Source organism: Mirounga angustirostris, unplaced genomic scaffold (assembly GCF_029215605.1).
Source record: "Mirounga angustirostris isolate CCGP_5_RB_7025 unplaced genomic scaffold, mMirAng1.0.hap1 SCAF_10, whole genome shotgun sequence".
In the NCBI taxonomy this organism is placed as follows: Eukaryota; Metazoa; Chordata; class Mammalia; order Carnivora; family Phocidae; genus Mirounga; species Mirounga angustirostris.
The window spans coordinates 5,006,319-5,029,588 of NW_026991718.1; the positions used below are offsets into that span (position 1 = coordinate 5,006,319).

General features: G+C 40.2%; 1 protein-coding gene across 2 annotated transcripts in view; it reads right to left on the minus strand.

The window, feature by feature from the left end:
• Nucleotides 1-23,270, minus strand: part of CPSF3 (cleavage and polyadenylation specific factor 3) — a 44,043-nt gene that overhangs the window by 9,363 nt on the left and 11,410 nt on the right. Inside the window, exons 4-15 of one of the 2 annotated variants that reach the window (XM_064571844.1) lie at nucleotides 22,574-22,702; nucleotides 21,157-21,334; nucleotides 19,856-19,945; nucleotides 17,939-18,089; nucleotides 12,522-12,697; nucleotides 11,351-11,509; nucleotides 10,398-10,544; nucleotides 6,699-6,851; nucleotides 5,186-5,294; nucleotides 3,858-3,956; nucleotides 2,644-2,738; nucleotides 591-696 (exon numbers count right to left, since the gene is read on the minus strand). In XM_064571844.1, coding sequence (XP_064427914.1) covers nucleotides 591-696; nucleotides 2,644-2,738; nucleotides 3,858-3,956; nucleotides 5,186-5,294; nucleotides 6,699-6,851; nucleotides 10,398-10,544; nucleotides 11,351-11,509; nucleotides 12,522-12,697; nucleotides 17,939-18,089; nucleotides 19,856-19,945; nucleotides 21,157-21,334; nucleotides 22,574-22,702 — 1,592 coding nt within the window. The remainder of the gene's footprint in view (nucleotides 1-590; nucleotides 697-2,643; nucleotides 2,739-3,857; nucleotides 3,957-5,185; nucleotides 5,295-6,698; nucleotides 6,852-10,397; nucleotides 10,545-11,350; nucleotides 11,510-12,521; nucleotides 12,698-17,938; nucleotides 18,090-19,855; nucleotides 19,946-21,156; nucleotides 21,335-22,573; nucleotides 22,703-23,270) is intronic. The other variant, XM_045884062.3, reaches the window with a different exon arrangement.

Below are 23,270 nucleotides of genomic sequence, written 5' to 3' on the forward strand. Positions count from 1 at the left end.
AAGAGAATCATTTTCTCAGAGCACAACCTGGTACCATGAGAAGGGTTAAAGGCTGGGAGGCTTCCCCGAATTCTTCATGGGCTACCTTCCATGCCAATGAAGCGTTACACTGAGTTATGTATAAAATAGATACAACTGGAAAGAAATAACACAGATATCTTCACTAGTGTCTTCTTTGACTGAAAATGGCTACTTAGAAAAGAAAACCTAAAGTGACTGCAAAATTGCCCTAAGGAGGGATTCCATTCTGTTCAACGGGTTTTCCTGAACACCAACAGGGCCACCGATTTTCTTATTAGACTGCTGGCTCGATTCAGCAATATTTTGGAATTTCTGATTGAGAGGACTGTGACTAAGGAATTTTATCTTAGTGTTCACGGCAACCAGATTTTCGGCAACAGCACAAATAAAGACCCAGGACAAGAAGTAAAATATGAGTAACATGCAGTGTTATGCACATATTGTATCTTGAAGGCTACAGGAGTGGAACAAGCAGATTTCAGATTCTAGGATTCTGTCTTCTGCTTTTTAGTTCACAGACCATGGGAGAAGTGAAAGAATTAATTGATAAAAATGCAATCATTCCGTACCTTTCCTTATCTTCGGGTTGGACTGGACTTCCAGTATCACGGTTGTTACTGTGTCTGCATACATGTCATTGGAAGGGTTTGCCAGCCACTGTGAAGACAAGGGCAGCTAGCAGAACGGTGTGAGCAGGGCCGGCCACAAACGCTGCGCGCGCTACCTGCGCATCCACGGACTGTACGTGCGGGACTTTGCGTCGTGCATTTCCACTGACTGAAACTAACCTGCCATTAATAATGCTGGACTTCTCTAAGATGTACTGAGGGCTTCCTCTGCGGCAAGGGCTTTATGGGCATCCCCACACTTGATCCTCAGAACACCTTCCTTTTCAGAGGTCACTTGCATGAGGTAACACAGCAGTAACTCAGGTACTGGGATCAAATGCAGATCCCTGAGCACTGGGTTTCATAAGCACACAGCATGGGAAGAAGGCGGTGTTTTTAAACACTTCCTTTTGTTTCCCACACGAAGCCTAGGCCCCTTGCCCCTGCACATGCCCAGGGCTCCAAGACGGTTTTCCTCCTCTGCCAGGTGAATGTGGGACCAGGTGAATTATTTCAGGAACAAGTGCCTTCCCTAATGTGTAAGGGGCGCCTGGGGGCTCAGTCGGTTGAGCGTGCTACTCCTGATTTCAGTTCAGGTCGTGGTCTCGGGGTCATGAGATGGAGCCCTGTGCGTGGGCTCTGCGCTCAGCAGGGAGTCTGCTTTAAGATTCTTTCCCGGGGCACCTGGGTGGCTCAGTTGGTTGAGCGACTGTCTTTGGCTCGGGTCATGATCCCGGAGTCCCGGGATCGAGCCCCGCATTGGGCTCCCTGCTCGGCGGGGAGCCTGCTTCTCATCTGACCCTCCCCCCTCTCATGCTGTTTCTCTCTCGCTCGCTCTCTAATAAATAAATAAGTAAAATCTTTAAAAAAAAAAAAGATTCTTTCCCGCTATCCCTCTCAAAGCTTGTGCATGCGCACTTTCTCTCTCCCTCTCTCCAAAAGAAATGGCCAAAATCTTAAAAAAAAAAATCTGTAAGAACAGAACAGCAGACCATCTAGATGGGGAATTTACATAGGATTCTACCTCGAGGCAGAGAAAGAGATGATGAGGTACTTCCCTGGATCATTTGGTTCCAGGATTCACTTTGAAAGTCCTTCTTTAAACTTAACAGATGCCAAGTTATCAAAATCAACCATCAAATTAATTTGGTGTCTGGGTTCCAAATTCTACCAGTAGGAATTTAAAATTCTAATAGTAGGAACCACACACAGTGGTTTCTAGCCTTTGTGTATTTGGGTCAAAGTAATATTGCTTATTTGAATTTTCAAAATTCCACTCTTAAGAGCGCTGCGTGACGTCTATTTGTTTCAAAGTAACAGAATTTGATTTTTATCTTGAGAATGTTGGATATTTTGATATAAGTGAAGACATCCAGCACTATCACAAAATTAGTTGGGACTTCTCACATGAGACCTATATTCACTACACATACTAAATATTAAGCCTTAATTTAACATTAGTTCCATTTCTTTTTTTTTTTTTTTAGATTTTATTTATTTATTTGACAGAGAGAGACACAGCGAGAGAGGGAACACAAGCAGGGGGAGTGAGAGAGGGAGAAGCAGGCTTCCCACAGAGCAGGGAGCCTGATGCGGGGCTCAATCCCAGGACTGTGGGATCATGACCGGAGCTGAAGGCAGACACTTAACAACTGAGCCACCCAGGCGCCCCTCATTTCTTTTCTTTTCTTTTCAACTAGGCTCCACACCAGGCATGGAGCCCAATGCAGGCCTTGAACTCATGACCCTGAGATCAAAACCTGAGCTGAGACAGTTGAGCTGGATGCTCAACGGACTGAGGTGCCCAGTTGCCCTTCATATTAGTTTCTATGTTATTGGAACTACATAGAAAGTGCCCAGCTATGTCATATTTAAAGCTGATCTGGGCAAGAAAAATATGCACACACACACATATATTTTTCCTGATTGAGAAGAAACAAATTTTCTCTATAATTATATGTGAAGTCTTAAAAAATTTTTCCCCTCCTTGTTTAGGTAAATGATCTTATCTTACTTCTAATACCACCATTCCTGGCTCCTGTATGACGGTGATGTTTTTGAATACTTTCAGAGCAGGTTTTTCTTGAATTTCTAATTCTTCCACGTCACCTGAAAAAAAGAGTATCAAGATGTATATAATTTTCTGATAATCTTTCAGAGGCATTATTATTGCTTTGTTTATAGAGATAGCTGAAATAAATCTGATACACAATGAAAAAATTACCCATTTGTGTACTTAGATTTCAAGTAACTAAGTTTTATGTGAACTGCTTGCAGCAACTGAAAGATCTCAACACGTATTAAACTCATATAACGAGGCAGGATTTACCTTGGACCTTCAACATTTTTTTAGTCACAAACTTTGGTGATTGTCAAACGTGTTTCTGTAAGAGATTTAGCCACTAGCATCTTAAAATTTAACATGAGACCAGTCAACTACTTCCAACTAGTCACTTCTGCCTTCTGTCTTCATAGACTTCATCACTCTACAGGAATATTCTGTTGTTTAAAAGGAGACTTTTCTGGTCCTCCCAGGAACCTCTTAATTAAGGGTTAATTTTATTAACTTTCTGTGTTATGATCTATAATTCTGATATGAGGATCTGAAGTAAAAGAAAAGAAGATTTTCGTTCTACTGGTTTATTTTATGGTTGTATTTTGCTATTTGAATTATGAAGAGCATATTAATATAAAGTATAATTTATTATTCAAATGTTCCTGCTTATTAGAGGGAATCCACACCTTTTAACTTAGTCAGTGCCTCTCATTATGTTCATGCCCCAAAATCTCTAGCTCCGAATGGTCTAATATGAAAACAGAACAGGTTTGCTGTTTTACTGGCCTTTGGCCAGCGTCATGTGTTCTTGTAAAACCTGCTGTATAGACTGGTCCTGATGGAACCAGAAAACTTATTTTCTGAATAAGAAAAGAAATAGATGAAATTTAGCACTAGCATATACTAAAGTGGATTTTAAACATGGGGAGCAAAGATTACTGATTTTAGAATTTTCAGTGGATCAAGGATAAGAAGTATAACACAATTTTAAAAATTTATGAGTACACTTTCAAAAATTCACCAAAGCTGAGAACATGTCCAAGCAAAGTACAAATAAAATTTGTGCAAATTCTGAGATAATTACCCAAATTAAATAACATCCTTTCCCAGATATATACTTGTCTTACTCAAAAGCAGAAAACAATTAGGTGCATTTTAACAAATACACACACCTGTCAATTTCTGTAGTTGGTAATAGAGCAAATTAAAAGGACCGGTATAGGGAATGGCTTGGGTCTGTTTCACAGTGCTCATGGCCAAATCAGTATAATCTGAAGAGGAAATTAGAATAAATACACTTTAAGTAACAATACTAATCACACAAAATACAATCTGCAATCTACAATCTGCGCATACAGGGGTAGAGGGAAGTTAAAGCAAGGTAAACAAGAACATGTTTTTCAGAAAGCGTACAAGGTGCCCCTTAATCTCTTTCCACCCTACATTTCCCCCTTTAACTCCCTACGCCCACCCCTGCCCCCCGACTAGTTAGCTTATGCTTCAGCTATAAGACAGCAGCCTCACTGCCCTGAAAACATCGGGTCCCTGCAGGTTTCCAAGCCAGTACACCCCAGCTTGTCCTCTGCTGGTTCCGGGCCTGGCCACTCCCAACAACCCTTCACCACGCAGCGTAAGTGCTACAAAACCTTTCCGACTCTTCTAGACCTGTTTGTTCTCTCCTCACAAACTTAGGCACTTCTCTATGTCACTCAGCATGGGGACTAGCTCTGGACAAGGACGCTTCTCTCATGAGGCAGCGTCCAGGGGCCGGGGCTGTGCTCTGTAGCGCATCGTTAGTCCTCCAGCACCCGGCATGGTGCCTGGCCCAGAGCGGGACCGCACTCGCCTCTGGGAGGGGGACAACAGTGCCTGGCCCAGAGCGGGACCGCACTCACCGCTGGGAGGGGGACAAATTATACTGCACCTGCGTGGTGCGCTAAAGCTGACCGCCGGCCCAGCTCACAGATGAATACCTAAACCCTGCTATTTCTTATCCTTTCATAAAGCACTTGTACTCTATTAGTGCTTTATTGTGCATAAAACGGAGCACAGTTATTTAACGTGATACCATATTTATGGCAAAAGTAATGGTGGCCCAGCATCTATACAGACAAACAACATAAAGGCCCAGCAAGCGATGTAAAAGTCTAGGTCATAAAGATCAAAATTCATGAGTGGGGAGTCCAAGGTTACTTCAGAAAATAAAAGTACCAGGACTCCACTGCGAAAGGTGGAAAACAGGCTTGTCAAGGGTCAGCAGGAGTAGTCAACCTTGGAGGTGAACTTATGTTCCCAATTAAGAAAAAAGTCCACAAAGAATTCAAACATTTAAATAGTTCAAGGAAGATTCCCCCACCCCATTAAGTTATGTGCATTACTAACCCATCAATTTCTATGACTTGGCTGTTACTTAAAGTTTGGCCATTAGTAAGAGAAGTTTTCGTAGATTTTGTTTCAATGTGAAAATCAATTTATATTTGATGATTAATAGTATACTTACTGGAGAGATCACAAGGAGAAAGTATGTGATAATTAAAGTTTCTTTTAACAAGTATTCCCGAGACCCGCTGGCCTTGTTCTGGTTTCTTGTCTGCTAAAAAGCCCATGACCTATTAAAAAAAAAAAAAAAGGAGATGGAATTTCCAATTTTGGAAAACGCAATTATTCAGATACTCAATCATAATGATGCCCATTAGGCATTTAAAATCAAAAGTTGGATGCTTAACCAACTGTACCACCCAGGCGCCCCTCTAGTTAAACAAATTTTTAAATGCTGCTTACTATATTTCTTGAAGGTTTATAATGTATAATGGCCTAATAAAAACTCTGGGGGCACCTGGGTGTCTCAGTCAGTTAAGTGTCTGCCTTCAGCTCAGGTCATGATTCCAGGGTCCTGGGTTCAAGCCCCGCATTGGGCTCCCTGCTTCTCCCTCTCCCTCTGCTGCTCCCCCTGCTTGTGTGCGCTCTCTGCCTGTCAAATAAGTAAATAAAATCTTAAAAAAAATAAGAAGTAAAAACAAAAACTCTGAAAAGTCCTGTTGTAAAGAAAGCAGCTTAATTTTGTTCAACTCCGCTTCTCCTAAATTGACTGTAAAATTCCTCCCCCTCCCCAAATCTCAACCAGCAGAGCTTGGGAAATTTAATTCTTAGATTCCTAACTGAACACATTTTTCTATAGGTACAAGGTTGCTTCCATTAAACTGGCCACTGGAAAGTTTTGAGAATACGAGTTAATTCAGGAGTAAATACAACCATCTCTGTCCTTTGGCAACAAAAGCCTCACATCTTAACTTCTGCTGACTTTTTTTCCTCTCAAACTCAACTGCAAGGAAGGATATTCATCAATTAGCCTTCTCATATCTGGCTCATTCTATATTAAAAGAACTGCTGTAAAGTTGCTCATTAATACATGTCTGATATTTAAAACTTCATATAAATCATTAAAAAGTTCCCCTTAGAAGTATCTTAAAAAAAATCTTAACAGGAGATACAATTGCAGCTACCTTACAGCATCCCTCTAAAACCTCAGGTAAGATTTTTAACTATTTTATTTTTAAATTCTGAAAATACTGTATTTCAGCATCAAACATGGACAAATTTTTTTAAGTTCTATCATACCACATATATGTTTAAACATATGAGCCTATCTTTAGATTCTTTGGGAGAAGGACCAGTGGACAGAACAGTGTATTAGATGTAGTAATAAAACAGTAATGAATATTTGTTTATTCTCAGACACAGGGAGGAAAAGGAAGTGGAGATGTGGATTACAAAGCTACCAAATTCAACTGCATTAAGATCTAATGTACTTGAAAACTTCCTACGTGAAAAAATGAATTAGCAGGACCAGAAGACCTAAAAAAGCATATGGATAAAATTCTTATACAATACTAAGTAGACAGAAATCATTAAGGACATTATCTTGCTTTGATGAAAAGAAGTCTGTATTTTTAAGACGTATACATTTCCCCTTAGAAAAGACCTGGATAAGATCAGAAACCACAACCTTTTACCTTGGCTAGCTTTTCTCCTCTGAAATTCAAGGTCACAGCTTCTGTATTCCGAGGATTATGAACCTCTATGTGAACTTCATCGTTGTCCTCATATTCTCGAATCAGGGCTGCTTTCAATCTGGCCATTTCATTCTGTTCTCCATGGACTAAAATCTACATAGAATGAATTGTAAGAACAGCCAAACTATGGAAAGAGCCAAGATGTCCATCAACAGATGAATGGATAAAGAAGATGTGGTATATATATACAATGGAATATTATGTAGCCATCAAAAGGAATGAGATCTTGCCATTTGCAATGACATGGATGGAACTGGAGGGTGTTATGCTAAGTGAAATAAGTCAATCAGAGAAAGACATGTATCATATGATCTCATTGATATGAGGAATTCTTAATCTCAGGAAACAAACTGAGGGTTGCTGGAGTGGTGGGGGGTGGGAGGGATGGGGTGGCTGGGTGATAGACATTGGGGAGGGTATGTGCTATGGTGAGCGCTGTGAATTGTGTAAGACTGATGAATCACAGAACTGTACCCCTGAAACAAATAATACATTATATGTTTAAAAAAAAAAAGAGAAGATAGTAGGAAGGGAAAAATGAAGGGGGGAAATCGGAGTGGGAGACGAACCATGAGACTATGGACTCTGAGAAATAAACTGAGGATTCTAGGGGGAGGGGGGTGGGGGGATGGGTTAGCCTGGTGATGGGTATTAAAGAGGGCACGTTCTGGATGGAGCACTGGGTGTTATATGCAAACAATGAATCAGGAACACTACATCAAAAACTAATGATGTAATGTACGGTGATTAACATAACATAATAAAATTAAATTTAAAAAAAAAGAATGAATTGTAAGAGAGCACAGGGAAACATCCTGAGTTCGGCTTAATGATGGCCCCTATCTGACTTTATATGTGCAACAGACATATACTTGATGTTATTAAACGTAACGACTTTGAAGGACCTCCCGTCAATCAAACTTGTACAGTTATTTTCATTCTGTTTGGCTTTAAAAATCCTGAAGTAGAACTATTTTAAGAGAAAGTACAGACACTTCTACTTCAGGTGTTCCCACTAGTGAGATATACAACTGTATGGAAGTTGGACTTTTTCTAGACTTCTATGTTCAACTGTAAAGGGCTGCACCACGTGACTTCTGTAGGCTCTGCCGGCTTTAGACGTAGGATTCTTCAACGAAACCATTGCTATTCTTACTAATGCAGAGAACACCCAGTTTTCTTTAGGTTTCCTAATAAAAGACTTTTAAAAGAAGCTTTTTATGGGGAAAGAAAAAGACTTCTGATATTTTCTTCCGTTTATTATAGTAATACCAAATAGAATACTTTGGGACCAAATGAAATTGCCTTTGAGGGGTATTTACAATAACTGTATTAGATACCGGTCTCTTCCCATTCACTTCTATAATCTGTATTTTACAAGACAGATCATTCTTAACCTACAGACTCCTGGTAGATGATTTCTTGCCTGGGCTCACAGAAGCCTACCTAGCATCACTCCTAGGCAGAGGCATATGGCCGAGTAAAGAGCCCGGCTTTGAGGCCTGGCTGCTCAAACACAAGTCCTGGCTCCTTAAGCGCTTCCTAGCTACGGAAACTCGGGCAAGTTACTTAACATCTCAGTTTTCTCATCTACAAATAGTTGTTGGTTGTAAGGAGTAAGCAAGTTGATGCATGTAAACCAGAGTACACGGTGCCTGGCTGGCTCAGTCAGTAGAGCATGTTACTCTTGAGCTCGGGGTTGTAAGTTTGAGCCCCATGTCAGGTGTAGAGATTGCTTAAAACATGAGTACAGTACCTGGCACATGGTAAATAATCAACGCTAACTGTTACTTATGGTTACCACTAACACTGTTGCTATTCTATCACGCAGATATACTTTTGCTGACCTGGTTACTGAAGAAAGGTAAGCATCGAGTTCAATCCTGTCAGCAGAAAGAGAGCCTGGAGAGCAATGAAATGGGACTGAGGATGAAGCAGTGATTGCCGAGAGAAAGGGCACTACCACACTTCCTCCCCGGCTTTAACACGTGGGAGCATTTCCATGAACCACATACACCAGGGAACCCCTGTGAGGAGCCTGCACTGTGACTAAATTCACAAAGCTAACAAGTAGGTGAGGGATTTTTCTCCACCCAAGACTCTGCTTATCAAGTAAGGGCCGCTGGCAAATCCCCGTGAGGACTTCCAGGCTAGAAAGAACTCAAAAATTAACAGAAGAGCACATGAAAGGACGCTCAACATCATTAGTCATCAGGGAAGTGAGAATCAAAACCACAATGAGATACCGCTTCACGCTTATTAGGAATGGCCGTAGTCACAAAAAGGCAAACAACAAGTGTTGGCGAGGATATGGTGAAATCGGAACGCTTGTGCCCTGCTGGGGGGATGCAGAATGGTGCAGCCACTTCGGGAGTTGAGTGACTCCTCCAAAAGTTAACAGAATGACCCTATGATCCGGCGAACCCACTCCTCGGTGTATATGCAAAAGAAGTGAGAACAGGGACTCACACAGATACTCAGAGGCCAGTGTTCACCGCAGCATGCATATTCCATATGCATGTGTGTGGTCTATACAAACAACAGAATGGTCACCCACACAGAAGAAGGGAGTTCTGATACGTGCTACAATAGGGATGGACCTTGAGCACATTCTGCTAAGTGCTGTAGGATTTCACCTTCATGCAATACCTAGGCCAGGCATATTCAGAGAGACAGAAAGTAAATTGCAGGTTACCTGGGGCTGGGGAGGAGGAAATGGGGAATTTTTCCTTAATAGGTACAGTTTCTCTTGGTTACACAACACCGTGAATGTGATTCATGCCACGGAACTGCACAACTTAAAAACGGTTAAAATTGCAACTTCTATGTTATATATATTTTACCACAATGAAAAAAATTTAAGGAAAAAAACAACTAACAAAAGGCTATTTCGTCTAAACTACTTTTCAATAAATCTAGAAAGGGCACTTCATCTGTTTCCCACACACACACGTTCCCCAAGTGTTCTGTTGATTAAAAATACATATATTTTTTTAGCTTTCCTTTCTTATTCCCTCCCCAGTCCCACCAAAATAGAATTGTTATTTTCGTATTACATGAAACTTAAAAATATAAACAAATCACATCAGTAAAGAGCTATGTGATTTCCTATCTATTTGTGGATCTTTAATTTTTACTATTATATGATTTGTCTTTCTCTCTTTCAGTATTACTAAGCATTTACTCCATGCCAGGCACCGTATTACATGCTTTAGATCTATGTTCTCTCATCCCTTCCTCACAATTACCTTACGAGGTAGCATCATCATCCCTATTTACAACTGGGGCACAGAGAAGTTAAGTAACTTGCCCAGGGTTACCCAGCAAGTAAGGGGTGGAGCTGGGATTCCAAACAAGTCGTCGCAAGCAAAGCCTGTGCTCGTAAGTTACTGGGGAGGATGGGGGAAGGGCACTGGAGTTGGGGCTGGGGGATCTGATGAGGGACCTCGGGTAAAAGGACACACAGTGCACAGCTTGCCCAACTCAGAGGGGAGCTGCAGAGGTCGGGTGCAAGTGCTCGCGGAAGCCTTCTGCGAAACGGGACGACCCTAATGACAGCGTCTGATTTGAAAACCAGCTGCGGTTTCTTGCGTATGTTTTCGTCCCCTTTAATGTTATAAATCAAATTCACAGACTAACCACATGAGGCGGTTTCAAAGCACGAATAAATTCACTGGTTTGCTGGTAATCTGTGTGAGCAGAGAAAGAAATGTAATCAACAGACATTTTCAGTGGTAACTTCTGTCCAGACATGGTAGTGATTTCTTCTGGCTCAGACATGATATGCTGTTAAAAAAAAAAAATAAAAATAAAAGAAACAAAACAAATAAACTACCCAATCAGAAAAGAAAAGACACATTTTCTACTCGTTAATGCAGCCACAAATTCTTACATTAAATTTGGGACCTTTAGCACAAAAGCATTCTAACAATTGACTTAGTAAATATCACACACTTATTTTCTTGGTCGAGCAAATATTTAATCAGGAAAGTAAGCAAGTTAACTAAAATTCAATGTACTTGGAGTATTGGAAGTGGCAACTGTAACTTATGATCAGAAAGGCAAACTTGGATTCCCAGCTATTCTCCTGCTCTAAAAAGTCACTTTTCAGACAGATCTGTTTCTGTTCTGGAAATCTATTTTAAATACATAGCCAACACTGTCTGTGTGACTTAGAGAATACGCTGAAGTAATAAAAAACGGTCTAAATGGAGAATCACGAGGTATTTTAAAAAATAAGAGAAGTTCTAGAAGAGGAGAGAAGAGGACGTGATGCTTGGATGTTCAGAAACTGCCTCTGGAGCTCTGCACGCATTTCCTACCATGCGTATATCCCTAAGAGTCAACATCAACCGTTGTGTATCAACAGGATGATGGGCAATCGACCCAAACACCTTCTGTGACCTTTCAAGAGAATACACACTGGCAAACTTCTTCTTCACTGAATGAGGGTATCCGTGTTTTTGCGTTTGTCTCAAATAGGTTCCTTTCCATAGTTTTTACTGCGAATAGACGGGTGCTTCTCAGGCTGTAATGGGCCGCCTTGGCAATTCTGATTAGGAATAACACGGTGGTCTAAGACCATGGCTGACCTTGGCAAGCGTCCCTTCCACACAGTACCCTGCTATAATGACGCCGTTCCTCTTATCCGTGCACCAGCTTTCAAAGAGCTCTCTGGATAAGCCGCTCTGCATCATGCCTGGGGAGGCCATGACGACGCTGGGGCCAATGTCATCAAAATGATCCATGCTCTAAGAGGGGAAAAGGGATGGTAAAGGCATGCTGAGTACCAGGGTTTGGCAAGGCATTCCTCGTTTTCAAAGAATAACGAAAAGCTAGGTAAAAAGATTAATCACACTACTGAAAGGGCCTCAATGAGACTAGTAAACATTTTAAGTCCAATTTCTAAGTTCCTAAACAATGTAGGCTAGGAATGAAAGGAAAACAAAGTGATAAAAGGCTGTTAGTTCACACTGACCTTTTAAATCTCCTACTGATATTAATGGGCTATTAGGACCATTTTCATTGCTAAGGAGGTGGGCAGGAAAAAAAGAGTCAAAACGGCTTTCTATCTGCCCAAGATAGAACTCTGAAAGAATTTTCCCCTCACAATGGCCTTGCGTACTTCATAAAGATTTTGAGCTGGCCTAGAAATCCAACCAGAAAGTTTAACATTGTTTCTAGGGAAAACTTGGCTCTAACTCGTAAAAATTAACTTAAAAAATACTTCAAGAATGGAGACCATTTATAACTGGAAGATGACTTACAACTTAAGATAATCTGGGGCATAATTTATTAAGATTAAAGCATTAGTTTCAATAAAAATATTTTTCTAAAACTATTTTTTTAACTAAAGAAAATCAGATTTTACTGTTTATTGAATGCTCTACAAAAGTGATGACAAAAGTTTTCACACACGGAATTTGCAGTAGAAATCAAAAAGATGATTAGGTAAGAATGGAAAAACTTAATATATAATGTAAGAGTATTTTTCTCATCAGGACCTCCTGTTTCCATGGCAGAGAGACCCAACTTAATCAGCAACAGTAAATACTGAGAATGTATGCAGACTTGGAACAAGTGGCAAAAATTGTTAAGCAGAAAAGAATGCCAGTTGCTAAACTGTTGTTTTCATGAAGAAAAACGGTGCCTGCTAGAGAAACAGTGAGACCTCAGCAAGAAGGACTGGGCCTCAGAATCAGTGGCAGTAGCTGTGAGCGCTACCGACTCCTCTGTGTTTACGGGTCCTTCCTCAGCACTCACCTTGAGGTTACTAATGTGCTTGAAAACAAAGGGATTATTGATGTTGATCTGTTTGCGGATTTTGTCATTCATGGCATTTACATACGTCTGGTATACTGCCATGCACTTCTTGGCCAAAGAGGATGCGTAGTATATGGGAATATCATGGAGTTCTGGGTGATTCTGCCAGTACTCATCTAGAGAGATTTTATAAGAAACAAATTTCATTTTGTTGTATGGGGTATATAGTTCAAATAATAAACGAATTAGAAGAAATTCAGACAACCAAGAAATAAAGCCTAGAATTATGTATATACAACAGTATTTATATATATATATATTTATACAACTATATATATATTTCCCTCTCTCACAATTTTTGTAAATGACTAATTTATGTGTTAATAGCAGATATCAAGGTTTGGACTGCCCTGGGGTGTTAGAAATACAATTTGTCATTACAAGCACACACAATTCGTTCAGCATGTCAGCTCTGTCTGTAGTAATTAGTACCCTGGTTAAGGGTAAGCCCCATTCAAGACACCGCTGTGCACGGCGCTGGAAAGCCGGTGGGGGGGGGGGGGGGGCTGCTGGTCTTGGCTGTTTTCCTTGAGGCCATCTCCTCTCTCCGGGCCCTTCTGGTCCTTTCCACAGTAGGCCTCATCCTCACGGCTCTGCACCTGGTAGGCCTCTCACAGGGCTCGGCCCTGCCTGCAGACACCCAGGTAATAGTAAGTGGGCTCCTTCCTGGGACGCATTCCTAGTAGATCTTGCCTTCTGCCCTCAGGAGGGTCCCTGTTCCACGCTGGCTTCCCATTTTTCCTGGACAGTCTGGGGACACCAATACCTTCCAGTACATTCCATCTTGCTTTAGTCAGTCAGCTTCCTGTAGGCTGCTTGTAATCGAGGCTCTAGTTCCTGCCCCTTGGTTTCCCTGGTGGCCCTGCAGCCCGGAGGCAGGGATGGCTAGCGGCACGAGCAGTGGCTGCCATTTCCTGGGCGTGCTGAGCAGGGCTCCCATAGGCGTCTGCGACCACAGAGAGAGCACACAGGGTCCGCATCTTACAGAAGGAATGGAGGCTCAGAAATACCAAACCCTGTGCCCAAGATCCAAGATCACACACCAGAATGTGGGCAGCTAGGATTTGATACCCACAGGTGGCCCAAGGCTCTGGGATGCAGCCTCTGGTTAGAAAGGGTGCTCCTTCTTTCAACACATGTTGGCCCCTCTTGTGCTTTAGCTCCGGGCCAAGGCGCAGAGGCTCTCGTGGAGCAGTGGGAGGGACTTCCAGGGTCTGAGGGCTCCTGGCCCTGGCTAGGCTAACATTTTTTTTTCAAATTGAAGTACCACTGACATATGATATCCTATTAGTTTCAGGTGTATATCATAGTGATTCGATATTTTTATACACTACAAAATGATCCCCATGGTAAGTCTAGCTACCATCCGTCACCAAAGTTACTACAATACCACTAACTATATTCCCTATGCTGCAGATTACATTTCCATAACGTCTTTATCGTCTAACTGGAAGTTTGTACATTTTAATCCCCTTCACCTGTTTCGCTTGACCCCTAAGGCCTCCTACGTCTGGTAAACCAACAGTTTGTTTCCTCTATGAGCCTGTTTCTGTTTGGTTTGTTCATTTGTTTTGTTTTTTAGATTCCACGTGTAAGTGAAGTCATATGGTATTTGTCTTTTTCTCTTATTTCGCTGCCGAATACCCTCTAAGTCCATACATGTTGCAAATGGCAAGATTTCATCCTTTTTTGTGGCAGAGTAATATTCTCCACTGTCTCTGTATACCGTATCTTCTTTATCATTCATTCATCAGTGAACACTTAGGTCATTTCCATGTCTTGGCTATTATAAATAATGCTGCAATGAACAGAGGGTGCATATATGTCTTTAAATCGGTGTTTTCATTTTCTTTGGATAAAAACCCAGAAGTAGGACTGCTAGATTATATGGTATTTTGATTTTTAATTTTTTGAGGAGCCTCCATATGGTGGCTGCACCGATTTACATTCCCACCAACAGTGCACAATGGTTCCTTTATTCCACATCCTCGCCAACATTTATCTTTTTTTTTTGTCCTTTTGGAAATAGCCTATCCGGCAGGTGTGAGGTGGTATCTCATCTCACTGCGGTTCTGATTTGCATTTCCCTTGAATGATGAGTGATGTTGAGCATCTTTTTATGGGCCTGTTGGACATCTGGATGTCTTCTGTGGAAAAATGTTTTTCCAGTTCTCTGCCCATTTTCTTAATCAGGTTGTTTTTTGATTTTAGGTTGTGTAGGTTCTTTATATATTTTTGTTATTAACCCTTTACCAGATGTATGATTTGCAAATATCTTCCTTTTTGTTTTGTTTAATATATTTTATTTATTTATTTATTTTTGAAAAAGATTTTATTTATTTGACAGAGACATAGTGAGAGGGAACACAAGCAGGGGGAGTGGGAGAGGGAGAAGCAGGCAGCCCGATGCGGGGCTCGATCCCAGTACCCTGGGACCATGACCTGAGCTGAAGGCAGATGCTTAACGACTGAGCCACCCAGGCACCCATGTTTAATACGTTTTAAAGAGTTCAAGAAAATTAGCCTGGTTCTAACTTAAACTTACAAAATCAAAACTTATTTCTAAATACTAGTGCATGACCTGAAAAGAATGTTGTGATCACAGTCCCAAGATGTGGAAGGTTTTAAAAACAATTCAGTAGAAGTTTACAGTGAGTAACAGACCATAACTTATTACCTTAGAGAGACACTAAATTCTGGGATAGTTTTAAATAAAAATGTACTCTCAGTATTTCAAAGAGTTATCAAAATTAGGCTTTTTGTAGTCAGACTTTGCTAGTTACAAAATAGGACTGCCAGAGTTAAAATTGTTACTGAACACTTAAAAACAGAACAGTAACATTACTGTTTGACTATATTTTTTTAAAAAGCTGCCAAACAGTTTCTGATAATATAGGAAAACTGTGGGCAATACACTTTTAAAGGAAGTCTTATTTTAGGGGAAAACTCTCATTAAATCCCAAAATAATATTAAGAGTAGTATGGTCAAAAGGTATCATTTATTCTCCTAGGCACACCTGCATTTAGGAAATGTGTTAAATGCCTAGTATGCAGTTTACAATTATTATTTACATATTATTTCTAATTTTTACAAACCTTATGAAGATTCATCTCCATCTTATAGATTAGGAAATAGGCTTAAACAAAGGTTGAATAGGGAGGGAATATTATTTTTCTACTTGACCATAAGTAAAAACTCTATAGAAGGACAGGGACTTTTCCTGTCATACACGTGAAATATTTCCTGCTTTGCCCTCTGGTTTATTCTGCTCATGTTTTTGCTGATGTAATTAAAATTTTTAATGGTGTCAAAGTTTTCCATACACTTTTATTTCTCAAGTACCTTGCAGTGCATTCTACATACCAAGGTCATATTACTTCTATTTTTTGCGTGTATTTTTATGTATAAATTTTAAATATCAAAGAAAAGTTAAATAACTTGCCCCAAGGTCACATGGCTAGAACACAGATGAAATCTGAAACCAGTCATTCAAATGGCTATCCTCTATTATACTACATTGTAAGGGAGAATTTAGGTGAAAAGGAGCAAGCAATCACATAGAGCAGTCCTGGTTCAGAAAAGGAATCATAACATACGCCCTGATGGTAGACTTGCCAGATAAAAATACCAAATGCCAAGTTAAACTTGAATTTCAGAGAAAAAACAAAAGATTTTCAGGGTAAGAATATATATTAAATATTTGGGACACTTGTGCTAAAATAGTATTCATTATTTATCTGAAATTCAAGTTTAACTGAATTAAACTTGTGTCTTATATTTTTATGTGCTGAATCTGGCAACCCAATTTGATGGTAACAACATGGTTTCCCCTTCCCAATTTCCTCTGTTCTTCAAATTACTTTGTTATGGAGACTTTTTATTTATTTAACTTATTTTAAAGACTTTAGTTATTTTAGATAGAGAGAACATGAGCGGGGGGGGGGGGGGGGGAACGGGCAGAGGGAGAGAGAGACTCTCCACTGAGCAGAAGCCCAACACAGGGCTTGATCCCACGACCCACGAGATCATCACCTGAGCCAAAACCAAGAGTCAGAGGCTCAACTGACTGAGCCACCCAGGCGCCCCCATCATTTTAGTATTTCAAAAAACTAGGATTCAAAACAGTGTGTACTCCAATCCTAGTTAAAAATACAAAAATGGGGGTGCCTGGGTGGCTCAGTCATTAAGCGTCTGCCTTCGGCTCAGATCATGATCCCAGGGTCCTGGGATCAAGCCCCGCATTGGGCTCCCTGCTCGGTGGGAAGCCTGCTTCTCCCTCTCCCACTCCGCCTGCTTGTGTTCCCTCTCTCTGTCAAATAAATAAATAAAATCTTTAAAAAAAAAAAATACACAAATGACTGGAAAGATGTTAAATCTGGATAGTGAGAAAGTGGATGATATCCTTTTTCTGCTTTTCTCTGTTTTTTCAATACTTCAATGAGCATGTATAAGTTTTTTTGTAGTAAGAGGAACAATGGGTGCCACTTTCTGTGTATATTTATACTTAATGATCCCTTCTAACTCAACCATTCTGCGATGCTATTTGGGGAAAGCGCTCTTCTTAAAGACTGTATACAGCTTCAGTGTGAAGAACTAGAAATGGTTACATAGAGCTCTTGCTCTCACTTCCATCTGTAGAATAAGGCTAAGTCTATCCCTATTACACTGAAAAGGAAAAATGGAGTAAATGACCCCAGCTCAAAAGCTGATCTGTAAGAGATAGGACATGATAGGAGCTGCATTTTCTGGATCCTAAGTCAGTCCAATTTTCTCTTGGTCCTTTTTTCTAACTGCAAGTCAAATTTATCCTTAGAAGTCTTGAACTAAAAAGTCTCCCTAAGTGGCGCACCTGGATGGCTCAGTTGGTTGAGTGTCCAACTCCTGATTTCAGCTCAGGTCATGATCTCAGGGTGCTGAGATCAAGCCCCACATGGGGCTCTGCGCTCAGGGAGGAGTCTGCTTAAGATTCTCTCCCTCTGCCCCCCGCCCAAATAAATAAATATTTTTAAAAACTACTAAAATGAGGGATACCCTTACTGATAAAAATTTTCTTTGTATCATATATTTCCCATAGGCGGTACTGCTGGGTCAAAAGGTGACATATTTTTAGGACTCCTGAGGCTCACTGCAGAGAGTTCTGAGGCTGTTGGCAACTTCCAGAAAAGGGTACCACTCATATTCCCAGTAGCAGCGCCCAAGGGTCACTGTTTCTCTGGGCTTTTACAGCACTGCATATTTTTAGATGCAGAAACTGAAGCCCAGAAAGGCAGAATGACCTATCCGAGGCCAAGCAATTACCTTGATAGAAAGGACTCCAAGATTTTGAGAATCCCCCAATAAAAAGGAAAAGGCATACCTAAAATTAAGAGCAGCTCCTGAGCCCTTCCAAGAGCAAAGACAGGAATGAGACCTCTGCCCCCTCTGTTTACAATGTCATGAACAGTGTTACAGAATCTTGCTTCTCGCTCTTCACGCTTCTCATGGATATGGGTCCCATAAGTAGATTCCTAAATGACATGTTAGAAGTATGAGACCGAGATTGACGCTTGCCAGAGAATACAAAAGTTAAACGTCAATAAAATGCAGCAGCCAAGTGATTCATTTCTCCATTAACATGCCATTTACTTGAACACATTGTTGTAATACTAATTGAAAAGAAGAGCAAATAAAAACGTTAGAATTCAGATCTGACTAAGCAGTAAAAAATTTTTAGAAAAAGGAATCAGGAAAAAAATTTAAAATAAAGTATCTTCCCTGCTCAAGATAATTCTTTTTATTTTTTTAAACCATTTCGCTTTCCGTGGATGGGAAAAAGGGTATTTCTCCCACCTTTGATAAATCAGAGCTTGTAAAACAGAAATAGATATTGTTTCTTATAGTTCTCTTTAAGAATATCCCTCAAGGGGGTGCCTGGGTGGCTCAGTTGGTTAAGCGACTGCCTTCGGCTCAGGTCATGATCCTGGAGTCCCGGGATCGAGTCCCACATCGGGCTCCCTGCTCGGCGGGGGGTCTGCTTCTCCCTCTGACCCTCTTCCCTCTCGTGCTCTCTGTCTCATTCTCTTTCTCAAATAAATAAATAAATAAAATCTTAAAGAAGAAGAAGAAAAAAAGAATATCCCTCAAGCCTCACTAGGTGTGGCCCACTGGCCAGCTGCATGGGCATCCCCGGGAGCTTGTTAGACGTGCTGAATCTTAGGCCCCAGCCCAGACCTACTGAATCCAAATCTGTATTTTAACATGACCAGATGATTCATATGCAACATCAAAGTTTGAGAAGTACTGCTCTAAAGTACCAGATATAATGAAAATAACTTTTTTTCCTGAGGGTTAAAAAAAAAAACCCATAAAAATTCCCTTAGATTGTGTAGGGTACAATTAACTGAGTGAAAATGAATTCATTTATACATTGCTTAGGGACAGCAATATGCGGGGTCTCTCATACTTGGATGGTTGGGGGATGTTACGGGTGGTGAGGGAGAGACCGACAGTTCTTCAGCCTTGAACTAAATTTACTTGATACTCTTCTATATGCCATAGGCCTAAGAGCTCTCTCTCCTAATCCCTGACCTCACTGTCACCAATACACATTTATTAATTTGTTCCTCATCAACCACCACCCCACCCCTCACCAAAAGCTCTGTACAGTTAAATTGATTTTTATTCTCCTGTGACTTGCAAACTAGGAGGCAGCCAGAACACACACAGAGAGTTAGCGGTTGCTATGACCTGAAAGACAGTAACCATGGCCAAGGCAGTGGGGTCACACCATTTCTATACAACCCTTAAAAGGTTCTATGAATTTGGGGTAATTCCCTTAGATGAAAATACTTAGGAGGTGTCCTATCATCTCTGATTCAAGGCTAGAGTTATCACATAAGAGCAAGAAGGTGGAGCTGCACTAAGAGAAGCAAAAAAAAAAATGAATTAAAAATACAAGTAGGGGCGCCTGGGTGGCTCAGTCGGTTAAGCATCTGCCTTCGGCTCAGGTCATCACCCCAGGGTCCTGGGATGGAGCCCCACATCGGGCTCCCTGCTCAGCAGGGAGCCTACTGCTCCCCTGCTCTCTCCCCCTCTTCCTGCTTGTGTTTTCTCTCACTCTTGCTGTCTTTCTCAAATAAGTAAGATCTTAAAAAAAATAAATTAAAATAAATTAAAAAAAAACTAGTACAATTACATCTGATAACATATATTATGAAAATGAGATCATGGTATTTTTTCCACTAGAAAAAAATCCTGCATACATTACACTAATTAAAACACACAGCATACTTACAATAATAAGAATATCAGGTTTAATATTAGGAATTTCAGCTGCCATTAAGTGTCTATCTTCTTGTCTTGAGAAATCACCTGTGTACAATAGCTATGAAAAACATAAAGCCAGAAAGTTAGGATTTTGGAAGGTTTTGTTTTACTAGTGAAGATATTTAGCTCATAAAATCTGAAGGTGAAGTTCAGTAGGAAAAACAGCTTACAAGTGATGAAATTTAGATGCAATACTTATGTCTAATTCAAAGTGTATATCTCAGTTCGGTTATATAAACTGTCCAGTGTTTCAATTATTCACTCTAACTTGGAGGAATGATACGCTCCCAGATGCACCCAGCACAGACAACCTGTATATTAATAAACCTGAGAAGTGCTCTGGACACCTGAGACAAAAAGGGCATGATGAGGAAAGAAATCTAAGGTATATGGAAAAACCATCTAAAGTGGAAGACAAAAACATATGAAGGTATGCATCAAATTTCACATGGGAATTCAGATCTGCATTTGTGCTATTTTCTGCTTATTTTTTGTGCCTCTGAGCACATAGTAAGGATAAATGATTTAACAATATTTAGTACAACTTCATGTGTAAACATTTCAAACCAATGAGCAACTGCTAACAATTCAGGACAGTATTACTCCAGAGCATTGATGCTCAGCTCTGCCTACACATAGGAATCACCTAGAAAACTTAAAAGAGGAAAAAGAAAAAAAAAAAAAAGCCAAGGCCTGAGGCCTTCCGTCCATCTGAGGCCACACCCTCAGAGTCTGATTCGATGAGTATTTTTAAACAGGGTCCCTAAGTGACTCCAACGTGCAGCAGAGGTAAGAGCTGGTGCTGTCATCCATCTGTGTTTACAAGGATGGCGGCAAAGATCTGTTCTGATGAACCCCGGTCACTCATGCAGCGCCCTGCCCCTTCCAGGGGCTTACAGGTGAATCCCAGAACACCAAGATGACACAAATGCCCAACCACGGTTTAACGTGAAACAGGCACAGCCACAAAGAAAGCTCTGCCCTCATCATTTTTCTAAAGCACCCTGGAAAGGAATCAATCCTAGGTACTGTGAAGGAACGTTAGTCTTTTGAGAAGCTTACTTTACTCTTTCGAATCTTGATACAGGAAGTCTTACCATGGGGGTATGAACTGTGATATTTAAAAGGAAAAAGCATCAACTTAATTTTATCCTACATTTCAGTGTTTAGACACCTCGCAAGTCTTAAGGAATTTCCTTTAGTGTCACTTGGGGGCACAAAGCTCTGCATGGATTTCTCCTGGAGAGGAAGCTGCCAGAGCAAGAGTACCTTCACGCCCGCGATCTCAATCATGAACATGGCAGCTCCTAGGACGTGGCCTGCGTGGTAACACCAAAACTTGATTCCTGCAACTTCTTTAACTTCATGGAAGTTGATGGTTTCAATTTTGTCCATGCTCTCTTCCAGATCCGTCTCTGTATACAGCATGTCGTCTGCTGATATATTACTAAATATTTAAAGAGGCCAACACAGAAAATTAAGGGTAAAGTTTTTTAAAACTCTGAACTCAGAGACCATGAACAAAATAGCCGCAAAGTTCTTCCACTGTATGGATTATGCTACTTAGAATCTCTTGGACATTTTGTGTATTTTTTTTACTTGGTAATTATAGTAATAAAAACGTTTTATGTGTACAGCTACAAAGCATGATTTTAAGCAAAGTACATAATAAATTACAGCATAGTACTCTTATGATAGTATTTCTCAATGTTTTTTCCCCCAACACTCCTGAGAGAGAAACTCACTCATATACACACACACACTGAACCACAACAGAGAGTTTCACATCAGGATGTGAAAAGATTTCTCTACAAAGTGTAGTGTAAGTTTTCTCCTGAAAATTATGCTAATGTACTTCCCAAAAAGCGTAAGGGAGTGATGGTTAAGGCCACAGACTCTGGTGTCAGACTGCTTGGGTCCAAATCCCAGCTTTGTCTCTTACCAGGACCATCACAGGCGAATCACCTAACCTGTGTGTGTCTCAGTTTCATCACCTGTAAAATGGGATTCATAACAGAACCTACATCATGAAGTCGAGAGGAAGATGAGTTAATATATGTTGAGAAGTAAGGACTGTGTCTGCACATGGTTAGCATTATTTAAGTGGTAAGCAGTATAATTACTAAGGGTAACTCTTCCATTCTTTTATATTTACACATGAAGAATAACAAATTGCCTCTTAGCTACTTTTGGAATAGACAAATTAAACAGTAAACTTTGGAAGACTAATAATTCATGCTGTAGGTATCACAAAAATGCTTCTAACTTTTCTGATTATCCTCTTACAACTGGAAAAAAACATCCTCAGGAAACTTTTTCATTTAAGATAGTAATTTGCTTTGATCAAATAATCTAAAATACAATTTCAATATATATCACTGTATCATGTACTTGATCTTAAATTTTAATAAAATCATAAAATCCTGTTTATAAAATATTGTTAGCATACCTTATAATTCACCTAAATTACAAAGATTTAGGGATGTAAAAACTTCATAAAGACTTTATGGTCAGGAAGGTGCTGGGTACACAATGGGTATTTGAAGAGTTGATACTGAATGACAAATTAATGACATCCTTGTGAATAAAAACAGTGTATCACTTCTAAACACAAAATGGTCCATATCTTGAACTATATGTATTCTGTAGAAGCAAATTCCTGTACAAATCTAATAGAGCAATTTACCTGACTTTGACATAATCTGAAAGAAGCCATCTATAAATAGCTTTTGTAGCATGAGTCATAAATGTTCTTCCTTTGAAACTTGTCTTCTGTAGAAACCAGGGCAAAGCTCCACAGTGATCCAAATGGAAACTTAAAAAGAAACAAAAAGATTGTCAATTTTTAAAATACTCTTCAGCATAAACTATGTGAAATGAAACTGTTGCTCACTGTGCAGAAAAGTTCTATGTAACAGGTGCATATGGATACTTTCAGAGCACCCAGGGTAGGTTATGTGCAGAGGGAAGGAATAGAACATCCAGTTCTGTAGACCTGGAGGCAGGGTGATCCCAAGACCTAGATCACCACCCCAGCTGAAACTGAGAGTCAGAAGCTCAACCGACTATTCTTTTGGTTTCTGTTTCATTGATTTCTGCTCTAATCTTTATTAATTTTCTTCTCCTGCTAGGTTTAGGCTTTATTTGCTGTCCTTTCTCCAGCTCCTTTAGATGTATGGTTAGCTTGTGTATTTGACACCTTTCTTGCTTCTTGAGAAAGGCTTGTAGTGCTATTTCCCTCTTAGGACTGCTTTTGCTGCATCCCAAAGGTTTTGAACAGTTGTGTTTTCATTTTCATCTGTTTCCATGAACTTTTTAAAAATTCTTCTTTAATTTTCTGGTTGATCCATTCATTCTTTAGTAGGATGCTCTTTAGTCTCCAT